The sequence below is a fragment of the Lolium rigidum genome, chromosome 2 (assembly GCF_022539505.1).
Source record: "Lolium rigidum isolate FL_2022 chromosome 2, APGP_CSIRO_Lrig_0.1, whole genome shotgun sequence".
NCBI lineage: Eukaryota > Viridiplantae > Streptophyta > Magnoliopsida > Poales > Poaceae > Lolium > Lolium rigidum.
In genome coordinates, this window is record NC_061509.1 from 36,806,972 (window position 1) to 36,822,005 (window position 15,034).

At 44.6% G+C, this 15,034-nt stretch overlaps 1 protein-coding gene across 1 annotated transcript; it reads left to right on the top strand.

Annotated features, from left to right (window-relative positions):
- Window positions 1-268: 268 nt before the first annotated feature.
- On the top strand, window positions 269-788 carry LOC124689518 (predicted GPI-anchored protein 23). Its single transcript, XM_047223037.1, has 3 exons — window positions 269-359; window positions 444-545; window positions 636-788. Exons 1-3 carry the CDS (start codon window positions 306-308, stop codon window positions 786-788), a joined length of 309 nt encoding a protein of 102 aa, XP_047078993.1. The 5' UTR covers window positions 269-305.
- Window positions 789-15,034: the final 14,246 nt, after the last annotated feature.

Genomic DNA, 15,034 nt, shown 5'->3' on the forward strand with positions numbered 1-15,034 from the left:
GCGGTTAGTCTTCGAATGCCGGTCGAGGGAGTTTCTCCGTCAGTGTTTCTCTTCTTTAATTTCTTTCTCTTCTTTTTAAATGGTTTGTGTGGCTTTCTATTTTAGGGTCGTCTAAGTTAGTCACAAGCACATTCACCCGTCAATCCCCCTTCCACCACTCATATCCACACATTTGTCGCCACCAATTTGGCACAAACGACCCGCATAAAAACACGGCGAGACGCGGCTAGTTTCCCACACCAGAAACCTCCATTCCAATCTCTTCATCTCAGCTTTCACTACTCCCAACATCTCTTCACCACGCCATGGCTGACATCAAGCAATCCTTCGAGGCCGGCCAGTCCGAGGCCAAGCATGCGGTTGATTAGTTCATCCTGTTCAGTAGGGAATGCAGTACATGTATTTGTTGGACTAAATCATGGTGATTTGCGTTGCGCGTGCAGGACCAGGTGGGCCACGCCGCCGAGGCCGTGCACGACGCCGCCGCCTCCGCCGTTGAGGGCGGGAGCCTGCAGGCGCACCGCGCCGCCGAGACCGTCCAGGAGGTACGTCTGCTCCCTGCTCCCTACACATTGCACCATGTCATTCTCATCCCGTGCCGCTGATTAATTAGACTGCGTGCACGTACGTTGCAGGCCGGCGAGCATGCCACCCACGCGGCGGCCGGCGTTGCCGGAGCTGCGGCAGATGCGGCGGCAGGCGCTGCCGGTGCCGCAGCAGACGCGGCGGCCGGCGCTGCCGGTGCTGCGGCGGACGCGGCGGCAGGCGCCACGGGCGCTGCCCAGTGATTCCGAAACGAGAAGAGCCAGAATGCTGCGCCGGGAGAACCGTCCGTCTGCGGCAGCGGCGAGCTGATTTAATTCCTACTACTAGCATGCACTGCATGCCTAACTTCTAAGAATGGCGTTCCTTTAATTTCCATTATGTTGTAATACTAATTACCATCCGATTGATGATCCATGGTGTAACTTTCTAAGAAAGTCTATTATGGCTTTCTTTTGTTTGTTTACACTAGTAAAAATGCCCGTGTGTTGTATAGTGCACATTATATTAACCTGAATCACAGCTTCTTACAAACATATTATTACACATTACAGAGTACGTACTACTGTAACGTTTCCATGAAAATTACAGGCATGTAGACCTTGATCATGCACGCCTATTTTGAGCTTTTGACAAAAATTTCAAGTAAACGATTGTAAATACTTTGGTAAAATTGGATCTATATATATCATTAAAAGGTCCAATCTTTTTTTTTAAATACCACTGAAAGTTTTTAAACTAGAAAAATGTCATTGAAAGCTTGCTCCGTTGTCTACTTTATACCATCACCGTTATGTCTACCTAATCTGAAGTTTTAAACGAATCGATCAGCATTGCAATTGCACACCTATCAAACAACATTAAGGTTGCACTTCACCGCCCTTTCTTTTTTTTTAGATATGGGAGCATAGCCCCGGCCTCTGCATCAATCGATGCACACAGCCATTTATTAATAAAACGTCGATGTCAAGTACTTATTACATAAAGATAGACTGGTAGCCAAATTGAACTAAAGATATCAAAACAAAACATCTGTAGATGGAAAGTATGCAAAAACTATCCATCTAGAATTCTGCTAATGTGCCGCCATCCAGTAGCCCGAAAATAGCAATCCTGAGTGACCTCCAGGAGCCGGTTGCATCCAGAAACCATGGTATCCCGCTGGTCCGCCGGGAGCAAATATGCCCATAGTTGTATCCAATGCGCCGCACGAAGAATAACCTGCAAAAAATTTGTACCCTTTTGTTTATTAAAGATGATATCATTCCGGCTAGTCCAAATCGACCAACAAATTGCCGAGACACCAATTCGAATATATGTTTTATCCTTCTTATTCACTCCATTTAGCCAATTACCAAACATATTAGTTATATTGGAAGGAGGTGGAATATTATATGTAAAAAATATCATTCTCCAAACAATCTTCGCAAAAGGACAATGAAGAAATAGATGATCAACAGTTTCATCATTATTACAAAAACAACATTTTTGACATCCAGTCCATTTCCTCTTTGCCAAATTATCCTTAGTAAGCAATACTCTATTACTTAAGAACCACATGAAAATCTTAATTTTTAGAGGAACCTTAATCTTCCATAAGTATTTCCGTAAAAATCTTGTATGGCCATTCATAAGATCAAGGTACATAGATTTAACAGAAAATATACCAGATTCATTTAGGTTCCAAACAAACGTATCCGGTTCATTAGAAAGATGAATAGACATAAGCCTCTGACATAAGTGTAACCATAAATTGTATTTGTAATCATTAAAAATTCGTCTAAAACAAATTCAGCGGTGTATTTGCTAATACCGTAGAAACCAACTCATTTTTCCGTTGGACAATATTATATAAAGACGGATATTGTAAAGCTAGAGGACAATTACCCAGCCAAGTATCCTCCCAAAACCTCACTGATAGACCATTACCGACTTTGAACCTCCCCTCTTAAAGAACTCCGGTTTAACCCGCATAAGCCCCTTCCAAAAGGTGAATCTGTGGGTTTAGCCTCTACCTGAGCCAACGTTTTATTTTTGATATATTTATTGTGAAGTAATTGTTGCCACATCCCTTCCTCCTGCAGCAATTTGAAAAGCCATTTGCTTAAAAGACATAAGTTTTTCAATTCAAGCACCTCAATTCCCAAACCTCCCTGATCCTTAGGCCTGCAAACTATATTCCATCGAGATAATCTATACTTCTTCTTATCATTCTCCTCTTGCCAAAAAAACCGAGAACGATAATAATCAAGTCTCTTGCGTACCCCTTTAGGAATTTCTAGAAAAGATAGCATAAACATAGGTAGGCTCGTAAGAACAGAATTTACAAGCACTAAGCGATCCCCATAGGACAACATTTTTCCTTTCCAGCATCCTAATTTTGAGGCAAAACGGTTCTCCATCGGATTCCATTCAGAATTACGAAGTCGTCTGTAGTGTATAGGAACCCCTAAGTAACGTAGAGGTAAAGTCCCAGATGTACACCCAAAGATAGTTTTATATTGATGCTCAAAGTCTGTAGCTTTACCGAAACAAAACAGCTCGCTCTTATAAAAATTAATTTTAAGACCAGATAATTGCTCAAAAATACAAAGAATGAGTTTCATATTAACAGCCTTAACTAAGTCGTGTTCCATAAACAAAATGGTATCATCAGCGTACTGCAAAACTGAAACCCCTCCCTAGCTGCTCTCCAGGTTGCACCTCAGCGCCACGTCGAATAGCACTCAGGCTACCGTTTATTGGCCTATCAAGCAACATTATGGCAACATATAACATGACATCTGAAACAAATTTCCAGCACGAATTCGACATCCGAAAATGGTATATAACACTTCATTAAGCCAAAAAAAAAAAACAGCATATAAATGGAGACCAGCATATAAATGGAGACTTTCAACAACATATAATACAACTTCAGTACATATTAGAATTCATAATTCAAGCTAGCACACTTGCAGATGTACCAATACAAAAGGGAGTTCATAGCAAAAGACATAACAGATTCATCCTTAGTACTGCCCCTCGTTCACACTAATAATAGACTAAGCCACCTAATTAATCTACTCAATGATGATCTTACGACATCAAAAGCGATTAACGTTCCGTCAGAATGTGGATGATGTAGTCGTACTTCGTCGCTGACCTCAGGGTCATGAAGATCCTTGTACAACGACATGCGCCACAAATGGCAGCACCTCCGTGGTCTCGCACACATACAATGTATGGCGATGACTCCCGAACCTCTAATCCAGCCGAGGTTGGGAAGTAGATCTTCTGGATCGAAACCCCAGCAACACGATGGCGTACTGGGATGGAGTCAACCCTCACGTGCGCAGCTCTTTGTGGAACCTTGTACGGGAGAGAAAACTAGAGGGAGAGAGGAGAGGGAACTCCTCGAATTGTGGTGTGCTCTCCTCCCTCCATGTGCCCAATATATATAGGGTAGGGGGGAGTGGTCCGGCCGGATTGTCTTGGAGGAGGGGGTGATGCGGCGACCAGTCTTCGGGAGGGGCCCACTAAGGTGGGCTGCCTTTAATTTATTAAATAAATCATATGTTTTAATATTAATTCATTTAATCAATAGATAATATATTAGTTAACAGTATAATGGAACCACCTAAGAGCCTCCACAACGATTAGGCATCCTTAGCCGTCAGATCACGTGTATGTACGATCAAGATCTTTCTATCTTACCGAACCGTCGCTGCTTCCGATTCACAACATAAAATCGCGTCAAAAGGCCAGCTCACCCGAAGAGGAAGCAGGTGGCGAAAGAGGTAGAAGTCAATGAGGGAAAAAGCAAAAAAGTCAAAGGGGCAAATGATATGGAAGGAGTGGAGTTCATGAATGACAAAAACTCTAAAGAGGGGCTGCAGGGACAGCTCCGCAGTACCCAATGAAGATTAGCGGTTTGAACTGTCCGGGTTTGGGGAATAGGCCGGCAGTTCATGGTCTTCTGGCACACCAGAAGAAGGAATCCCCAGATATCCTTTTCTTGTCGGAAACAAAGTTAGATGAGAAAGGGATGGAGAAGTTTCGTTGGTTGTTAGGTATGCCTCACATGCTTGTAAAAAAGTGTGAGGGAAGGAGTGGTGGTTTAGCAATGTTTTGGAGGCGTGGTATTGATGTAAGTTTGCGGTGGATGGGAAGGATGCATATTGACGTGGATGTAGTGGAGACGGATGGTTTCAAATGGAGATTGACTGGGATTTATGGTGAACCTAGGCAGGAGCAGAGAAAGGAGACGTGGAAGCTGCTTCGTACCCTTCACCATCAATCTGATCTACCATGGATGTGTATTGGAGATTTTAATGAAATACTATATAGTTTTGAAAAACAAGGCGGCTGTGCAAAACCACAATCTCACATGGATGCTTTTAGGGATGCTTTGGATTTCTGTAATTTGCAAGATCTTGGCTTCGAGGGAGATATGTTTACTTGGCGAAATAATAATAGCCGTGTGGATGGGTACATTCGTGAACGTTTGGACCGAGCTATGGCCACACCTTCTTGGCGCCTCCACTTTACAGATTTCAAGGTCAGAAATGGCGACCCGGAACATTCAGATCATAGGCCGGTTGTGGTCAGTGTGGCAAGTTCGAACAAACTTTCATTGACTAGCAATAGAGGGCTAAATAAAAGGTTTGAGGCAAGGTGGTTGATGGAAGGAGGAATGTGAGATGATGGTGAAGAACGCTTGGGAGCTTGCAGATGTAAGGGGAGAAGTGACAATAGCAAATAAGTTGAAGACAGTCTCTACAGAGTTACATGCATGGAGTCGTGAGGTCCTGGGTGATGTGCAAAATCGAATTAAAAATTTAAAAGAAGAGTTGGAGGAATGCAGGAGAGCAGAACTCACGGCCCAAAAGGTGTCAAAAGAGCAACGTATCTGTTTCAAGCTAGAACGGCTAGAGGACCAATGGTAGATGTCATGGAGGCAAAGGGCTCATGCAAATTGGCTTGAGAAGGGAGACCGTAACACATCTTATTTCCACTCCTTTGCATCGGAAAGAAAAAAGCACAATACAATAAAAAAGTTGAAGGGTGGTGATGGTGAGGTGGTGGAAGGGGAGGAGGGCTTGCAGACCCTCGTATCTAACTATTTCTTTAACTTGTTTACCCCCATGGCAGGTGCGGACGCGGGACAAGTTCTAGAACACATCCAGCCCCGAGTTACACCCCAAATGAATGATGTCCTTGCGGCAGATTTCACTAGAGAAGAAATTTAACAGCTGGATGGTATTGGGGATTTAAAGGCACCAGGTGCTGATGGTATGCCAGCGGTGTTCTATAAAAGGTTCTGGGATACGGTTGGTGACACTGTGGTTGAAGAGGTGATGAACGTATTGCAAGGCGGCAGTATACCCGAGGGGTGGAATGAAACTGTGGTAGTGCTGATCCCGAAGGTGCAGGTCCCTGAAAGTATGAAAGACTTACGCCCTATTAGCCTTTGCAATGTGGTTTATAAGCTCATCTCTAAAGTGTACGCAAACCGGCTGAAGTGTATCCTAGATGAAATAATCTCACCAAACCAAAGTGCATTTGTCCCTGGGCGGCTTATTTCGGACAATACAATCTTGGCCTATGAAATGTCGCACTTCATGAAGCGACGAAGATCAGGGAAGAAAAGCTATATGACAGTGAAGCTAGATATGAGTAAGGCCTATGATCGTGACGAGTGGTCCTTTTTGGAGAATGTTATGCTTAAGTTGGGTATATGTAACTAGTTTGTGGAGAGGGTGATGAAGTGTGTATGTTCTGTCTCTTATCGGTTTATAGTCAATGGCAATGTCACAGATAAAATTACCCCTGGTAGAGGTATCCGGCAGGGTGACCCAATATCCCCTTATCTCTTTCTTTTGTGTGCAGAAGGGTTCTCGGTGTTGATACACACAACAGAAAAGAGAGGGGAAATCACCGGAATCAAACTAGCCCCAGCGACGCCAAGTGTTAATCATCTACTCTTTGCTGATGATTCGCTGCTGTTGATGGAAGCCACTGTTGAGAGTGCACACGTAATTAACACAATTCTCCGGTCCTATGAGGCGGCATCCGGTCAAGTAATTAATAGAGACAAATCCTCCATTCTTTTTAGCAAAAATACACCGAGGCGTTTGAAGGAATCTGTTATGTATGAGCTTGGCCTGAATGTGGAAGCGCATGGAGGAAAGTATCTGGGACTTCCTTCTTACATTGGCCGTGATAGGGCAAAAGCTTTTGCTTACATAAAAGAAAAAATTTGGAAGCGGATCATTGGATGGAAAGAGAAATTCCTCTCGAAAGCAACAAAGGAAATACTAATAAAAGCTGTGGCTCAGGCGATCCCCACGTACGCGATGGCTTGTTTTGACATCACGAAGAGCCTCTGCGAGGACATAGCGCAAATGATTTGCAAATATTGGTGGTCGCAGCAGGAAAATGAGCATAAAGCTCATTGGATCGGATGGCAGAAAATGATGAAGCCGAAGGAGGAAGGTGGTTTGGGCTTTAGAGATATCTATGCTTTCAATATGGCGATGTGCTGGCTAAACAAGGTTGGCGACTTCTCCAAGCTCCTAAGTCCCTGTGTGCACAAGTATTGCGAGCGAAATATTTCAATGATGGTGATCTTCTGAATGTAAAACCATATCCCGGAATGAGTTATGCTTGGAGGAGTATTTTGAAAGGAATTCAAGTTTTGAAGAAAGGGATGATCTGGAGGGTGGGTGATGGCACCAAAATACAGATATGGTCAGACCCTTGGATCCCCACTAGCTCAACACGGGGTGTGGTAACACCAAGAGGTGATAATGAGATTAGTTGGGTCTCTGATCTAATCAACGAAGTGACAGGATCTTGGAATGTTCAATTGGTGCAGCAAACATTTGATCAAAGGGATGTCAAAGCGATCTTAAGCATACCAATCTGTGATCAGATGGAGGACCATGTGGCATGGCACTATGACAGCAAGGGGCTTTTTTCGGTAAAGTCTGCATACAAAGTTTACACACTAGATGCAGACGATAACCGACAAGCAGGCTCATCCAATGGCCAAGCTGGAAGTGAAAAGGAGAAGGAAACTTGGAGGAAGCTGTGGAAATTAGAGTGCCCACCGAAGGTGCATCACTTCCTCTGGAGAGTGGGTCATGATAGCCTCCCAATGAAAATGAATATCCAGAGAAAACATATCGAGCTAGATACAAGATGTGCTGTCTGTAATAAATTGTTTGAAGATGGAGGACACTTATTCGTCAGATGTTCAGAAGTAAAGAAAGTGTGGAGAGCTCTTTCTCTTGAAAATGCCAGATGTGCCTTGCTGTACTGTAGGTCAGGGATGGAAATTCTGGACGATATTTTAAAGATGAATTATGAAGGGAAGATGAAATGTGTGGCATTACTCTGGAGCTGGTGGACAGAAAGAAATAAAGTAAATCATGGGGATCGTCGTTTGACAGTAAGTGAACTGCAATACATGGTGGGCGTTCACGTCGGGGAATGTCAACAATTTCTGAAAAAAGAACCACGGCCAGGCATGGTACAGTTTCAATCTTGGCAACCACCACGAGTCGATTGGGTTCAATTCAATATTGACGGAGCCTTTGTGTCGGAAACAAAGAGGGGAGGCTGGGGGGTGGTTGCAAGAGATAGTGATGGGGACATGGTCGTTGCAGCAGCTGGTTCAGTTCCACAAGCTCTGGATGACTTGCATACCGAGACTCTGGCCATGATGCATGCAATTGACATGGCGAACCGTCAAGGAATCGGCCGCATCGTTCTCGCAACTGACTGCAAAGTTCTCCAAACTGCAGTAACATCGCGGGAATATGATCTAGCTCAGCTGGGTGCACTATTCAGAGAAACAAAATTCCTTCTGCAAACCTTGTTTATCGATTTCAAAGTTATGTACGTACCAAGAATATGTAATAAGCCTGCTCATACTTTAGCTGCCTTGGGTATGGCTGGGGTACAGAATGACCACCAAGAGTGGTTTGAGCACGTTCCCGTTGATGTAAGCAGGGCTCTGTACCGCGATTTTGCCGTTCAAGTTTAATGGAATGTCAGCGTTCCAAGTAAAAAAAAAGGCCAGCTCACCCTTACAAGGGCTGCTACTCCGCCGGCCGATCTAGATGTTCTCTGGTTAATCGGGCCGATAGTGTGTACCTGGGCCCGTTCGCCACTGTTTTTCTCCCGTCGCTGGCCTTTCCTTCTCTTCTCGCATCCCATCGCAATCCTCTCCCATTCCTCTCCCTCTCTTAGAGCATCTCCAGTCGCGTCCCCCAAATAACGTTTGGGGGACGGCGGATAAGAAATGGAGAAAAACGCGGTCCAGTCGCGTCCCCCAAAGCTAAGTAGCGCCTCATTTTATGTCTGGCGTCCCCGGTAGAGACTTTATGTACAGAGTCTCTACTGGGGACGCCGGACACAAAAATAGCGTCCGGACGCATGCATGCAGCCCATTCTCCCCACATGTCATTCTCTTTCCCCACACTTTCTCTCACATACTTTTCCCACATGGGGTGGTCCCCTCTATTAAAATGCATGCATCCGGACGCTGTTTGAGGGACGCGACTGGGAAGGGTCTCTTTTTTGTACAGATTTTTAGTCTCTTTTTATCCGGCGCGGTCCCAAACATGCCCCAAATCATTTATGCCGGACGTTTTTTGAGGGACGCGACTGGAGATGCTCTTACCCCGGGTAATGACGGCGAGCGACGCATCTCCTTCCCATGCTCGTCGCAGCCGTCCAGAGCACAGACCCATTTGGGAAGCTTGTGCGCACTCAATCTCCATCCGTGTTGGGAGCGCCGGCTCCCCTGCTACTCCCACAGAAAAATTGCGCGAAACATTCAGATGGTGACGCCATGGTGGCGGCGCGTGCGGGCGATGACGATCTAAGTGGTGCATAACCGTGGCTCCCTATGATGGCGCATGGTCGCGTGTGCTCAAGAGGGAGAGGAAACTTGAAATTGAATTGGTTTGTCCTATTGCAACTTGGTCTCAATCTGTACTGTACCAATCTTTCGTTTTAGCCTCAAGGCGCTGCTCCATGCCACTATTACTACCAGAAGCTGGTAAATCTAATTACTGATTCTATCCATAATTCCATATGCTGCAAATTTTTCGGTTTAGGGCCAGATTTACTAAATCAGTTTCTCCTTTGTGTATGTCTTTTATTCAATTTCTGGTGGATGTGGTGTACCGTGGTAGTAATCTGGCATCTCCGTACTAGGAAGTCCAAGGGATATGGATTCATCCTCGAAACAAAAGGATATGGACTCGCCAAGTCCACGTTGTCTACAGAAATTGATGCAACTGCAGGCATAAAACGCTGGAGAAGATGGGCTATGTGGTCAAATATGCTTCATTAATTCTCTTTATCCGTTTACTAGCACAAAAACCCGTGCGTTGCCACGGCGCCACATTGAGTTTGTTGAATCTATGCGTTAAATCCGCACGTCAAACAAATTTCAATTGAGGGAGTCCTTGACTGATATATATTTTGTATTGAACAATAGTGGAAATAAGTGCAACGGTTTCAAAATAAAATATGCATATAGCATTAGCATATTTTTTTTTGAATCCAGCTTTAACACTCATGAACTCCAATTCTTGAAGTAAAATATCCAATGTCAAATCTGAAATGAAACTCCGAAAATCTAGTTCAGTTTTTGATGCATTTAGATTAGTTCGGTTCCCAACAACGTTTGTGTTTCAGCTCATTGTCAAAGTTCAGTCATCAGATTTATTATGCCTGCACCCTAGGACTGAACTCGGACGGGCGCATCAGCAGCACATGCTGAATTTCATTCCTTTCCGATCACTATATAATTCCTTTCCGATCACATTTGAGATCATGTTGCGTGTTGGTTTCCAGCTCGGCTTGCTGATACTCTAGCTAGTTTACGAACGTATATAAACCTGTATGTCTCAGTTCAAGGGAGCGATGTGGGACTATATTCATCCATAAATCCGTACGACCAAGAGATGGGCAGGTATTCCAGGAAGCACAGGCCGAATGACAAGAGAAGTAACAGGCCGGCCCAAGAATGTAGGGGCTCACGGACGGGTGTATGCCATCCAAGGAGAAGCAGCCCTCGATGGTTGAAATAAACAAAAAGTGAACCGTTATTTACTATATGCGGTGGCATTCTATGTAAATTCGAGTGAACGCAAAGGGTAAATCTAAAACGGACGAAAATTTTGGGGAGAAACCTTCCTTCCTTTATTAGTAGGTATAGATATAGCAGAAGCCAAGTTCTTGCGCTAACGCTGATGAAATTAGTCATCGCAGGTTCAATGAACCTTGACAGATTTTAGGCATTTTTCCTAAAACTGCGAAAATTAATTTGGATTGGAGGACACTAGGATAATATGAAGCACTATGTTTTTTTTCGATAAAGGATGCTTTATTACTTATGAGAAGCAATTACATCCAGCCTCTGCATAACCAGGATGCACACAGCCGTTCAAGTGTCTGGATTCAAGGTATATAAAAATAAACTAGGCGAAATACATATCGAAACGATGAATCATATAACGCCTAAGAAGAGGGTGACGCTGCAATCCGTAGACTATGCTACCACCCATGTAGGGAAAAAGTATCCCTCGCCGTAGCCTCCAACCGTGTACAGACCTCCGTAAACAGGTCTCGGTTCTCCACCCGCTGAAGAGGTAACCGCGAACGGAGAATACCTGTACATCTGTAGATGACCTGCAACAAAGAACAATTTTTATCATTAAAAATCTTGTCATTTCTACTTAGTCAAAGCGCCCAGATAACTGCAAGCGCCCCCACCCTAAGAAGCAACTTAAACCTTGAGTCGACACCGTGAAGCCAGTTGCCAAAGACATTGGCCACACTAGTCGGGGGATACAAGGTAGACGCTACTTGGATGACTGAACATATAGATCTCGCAAAATGGCACTGGAAAAATAGGTGTTTAATAGTTTCATCATGGTGACAGAAAACACACCTTTTACTTCCGTGCCAATTCCGCTTAACAAGATTATCTTTATGATAACACATTTTTTGCACATATAATTGTTTTAGCTATTTGATGGAAAAGGACACTATGCAAACAACAAATGATTTATTGCCGCCGTTAAGATAAGGTAATTATTCGTTATCATTTCTTGTATTCTTGGTATGTGATGTTATATATTGTTGTTCAGATATTCAATCCAGTATTCTATGCCATTTGTCTACTTCACATCATAGCTCATAGTTCTCTCTCATAATCATGCATATTTGTTTTTTTTCTTATATACCATCTTCAAAGGATTTGTAAAATTTTCTGCAAGCTGACTTGCACTAAGAGTTTTGACGGCTGTTGGAAGTGCCCCTTCTATAGTGAATATTTTTTCTTCCATGCTACAAGTTGATGAAATGTAATTTATTTTTTCACATTTATTTGTACTGTCGATTTCTCTTAGATTTTTCTACTCTCATTTTGTCGAAGATGACAGGCACGGCAAAACACGGCTTATGTTTTCCAAATCATAGATTCTTCTCATGTGTAATCCATTTGACTTTCTTTTACTGGCATATCAACTACAGAAAGGGTACATAAGGAAGTACAAGTATGTAACGTAATATTTATTCAGTTTGCTGTTTTCAGACAAGTTTGTGGTTACATCTGTGATGTTTACGAATTACATAATGTTTGAAATTCAGAGCCTTTAGTAACAGATGAACCCTTTGTTTATTTCCTGCAACTTGTTTTGTCTATATCCCCTTTTGTGTTATGTTGTCCCTGATATAGGGTTTATATGATTTATTGTTTGAGCTCTTCTACGGTGATTGGTATGGAATCTTGGCTCCGTCTAATCGAATTTAGGTTCCGTCTAATCTAATTTTCCGTAACCGTTGATTAAATTAGTAATAATATTTGTGTAATTTCTATATTGCTTTAACAGTTCTAAACGTACGTTGTTGAGGTCAAAATCGATGGACGGTCAGACGATGGCAAAAAAGAGGCCCTCGACATCATATCCCCTCTTTCTAAAAAAGAAAGACATCCTATGTATGCTGCCTCCTATGAGCGCCGCCTCGGCGCCACCGCCGTCGCGCCGCCAGCCGTCATCCAGCCCCTACCTGACGAGCGCCGCCCCCTCCTCATCGGAGAGTTCCCAGCCGCCACTACAGCGATTGCTCGCAGCGCCCTCTTTCCCGCCGCGCTGCTCCGCCGCTGCCAGGGTTGCTCGCGCGTCTCCCAGCTCGTCCTGAGCTCTACCCGCCTCACAAGATCACGGCTTCCTCGTCCCCTACCAACTGAAAGATCACTGCTCTAACTTGAAAGCACTTCCAAGTCGCACAAGATAGTACGATGTTTGGAGGAAATTGCAGGTGAAACTGGAGAAACGTCTGGGAACCCAGAGAGCGAGTTGCCCCTCATCTGTCCTTTCTTCGGCATCATCTACAAACTGCAGGACTAGGACATCAGCATGAAGCTGGAGCACCCAGCTCTACGACCCCAACTCCATATGGGCCATCGACCCCAAGAAGTGTGGTCCAGGGACTATATCTACAGGGATTTCACTGAAGATGTGAAGTGGTTGCTACATTCACAAAACAACATGATTTGATTTGATTCCTACTGTCGTAGATGGGTGACGTGTCGGCACGACAAATTTTGGTGCAGCTAGTAACTGTTTATAGGGTATGTACATTTTACAAACGATTTCTTCATGTATTTAGATCTGGTGTAACCGTGGTCATGCTGAGATTGGCATGGAAAGAATGTACAACAAAGAGTGTTGTTTATGTAACCATTTTTTCATTTCCTCATAAATCGCATCATATCACTGAACAGAACCAGTACAAGCATATCATTCCATCATCGTGTTCAGATAGCATTGCCAAGAAATTCAGAACAACATTATTAGAATTAGACAATAGAACAAACTGCAGCAGACAGTCAAAGAATCAGTGATCAGTTGGTTCTTGCTCCGGCCCGGCTAGTCCTGGAGGCGCTGCTCGTCGGCTATCGCCTCGCTCGACGCCGGGTCAAAGCAAAAGGAGCAGCTGTCAGCCTGAGCGGCAGCGTCCTGCTCCGACCGCTAGTGTCTGCTCGTGGGTTTTGGTCCCTTCTATAAAAATTATAAAGAGAGCACATGTGTGACCTTAGTTTATGACAATATACTGAATACATATTCATAGGATCAGAGTTCTAGGTACCTTAGTGCAAATCCTCTTGGCTTGCTTATAGTCTTTCAGATTCAGCTTGCAGGCTACCGAGTTAAACCCAGACGCCTTTCTGTATGGTCGATGCTTGAGGCGGCATTTCTGTCCTGCCCTTGTGTATGGAAAATATTACCAGTTCAAGGTATTCTTGGATGCTGGAGCTTCGCTCTATAAGCACTTTCCGGTTCCTCCTGCAAGCTTACAATGGTAACTGACTTTCAGATCTTAGAAAATGACAGGACCACAATATAGCCAAGTGCTTTTCCGTGTAAGCAAGTAGAAGGTTCAGGTTTACTCCCCCTTTGCGTTTAACGAAAGGGTGACGTGGTAATCACTAATCAGTGCCAAACCGTGTCATGCAGATGACATGAAAACTCGAAAACCACTAGAGGGGGTAAATTTATCTGGTTTTGAAAGTTCAGTGGTCTAGGTAAGCCAACAAACAAACTTCAGGGGCTTATCCAGACAAACTGCATACTTGCGAGGAGTTGCTATTATGGAATTTTACCCAGCAGATATGCCATAGCAGTACTAAACAGCCAGCCTGAGCATATCACTAAGAAATGACAGTGAAACTGATCCTTTCAGTTTAAACCGTGGAATAGAGCTTGAATGAAACTAAAAGATTTTTTGCAATTTTAGGAGACATAAAGTTGCTAGAGTGATGCTTGTAATCAACCCAATACGAAGAACATACTCCCATGATTGGCCCAGCTTCTACCTTGTTGCCTATGCCTATGGGCATCATGCTGATCAAGGAGGAATTTCACATAGCTCAAACTGTTGAATATGAATGCCTTTTGATGGTGATATGATCCTAGAAACATAGCAGCAAAGAATACATGCCTTGCAAGCTTTCAGCATTGGTCGCAGAAAGGATGTTCTGAAAAATAGAGCTTCAGCGAGAGAGGACAAACTTACAGGGAGCTGTAACTTACAGGATATGGCCATGTCCACCGCCGCCACCGCTCCTCCCCTCGCCGTCCATGTCCAACGCCGCAGCCGCCGCTCCTCCCCTCGCTGGCCTCAACCAACGCCGCTGCTCCTTCCCTCGCCGAGCGCCTCCGCTGTCCCCTCCATCCCGCTTTGCCCTCCGTCGCGGAGATCGACGGGAGAGACCTCCGTGGACGCCGCCTCAGACGCTTCAGTCCGACGTCGTCCCCTCCCCTACGTCGCTGGGACCGGTCCGTCATCTTCCCCTCCCCTCCGACGCGGCTCCCTCCTCTCCGTCGCCCACCACTCCCCTCCGACGCGGCCCCCTCCCCTTCGTCGCGGGGCTCGGCGGGAGGTCCGTGCCCTCTCCTCCGTCGCTGGAGCAGAGCACATT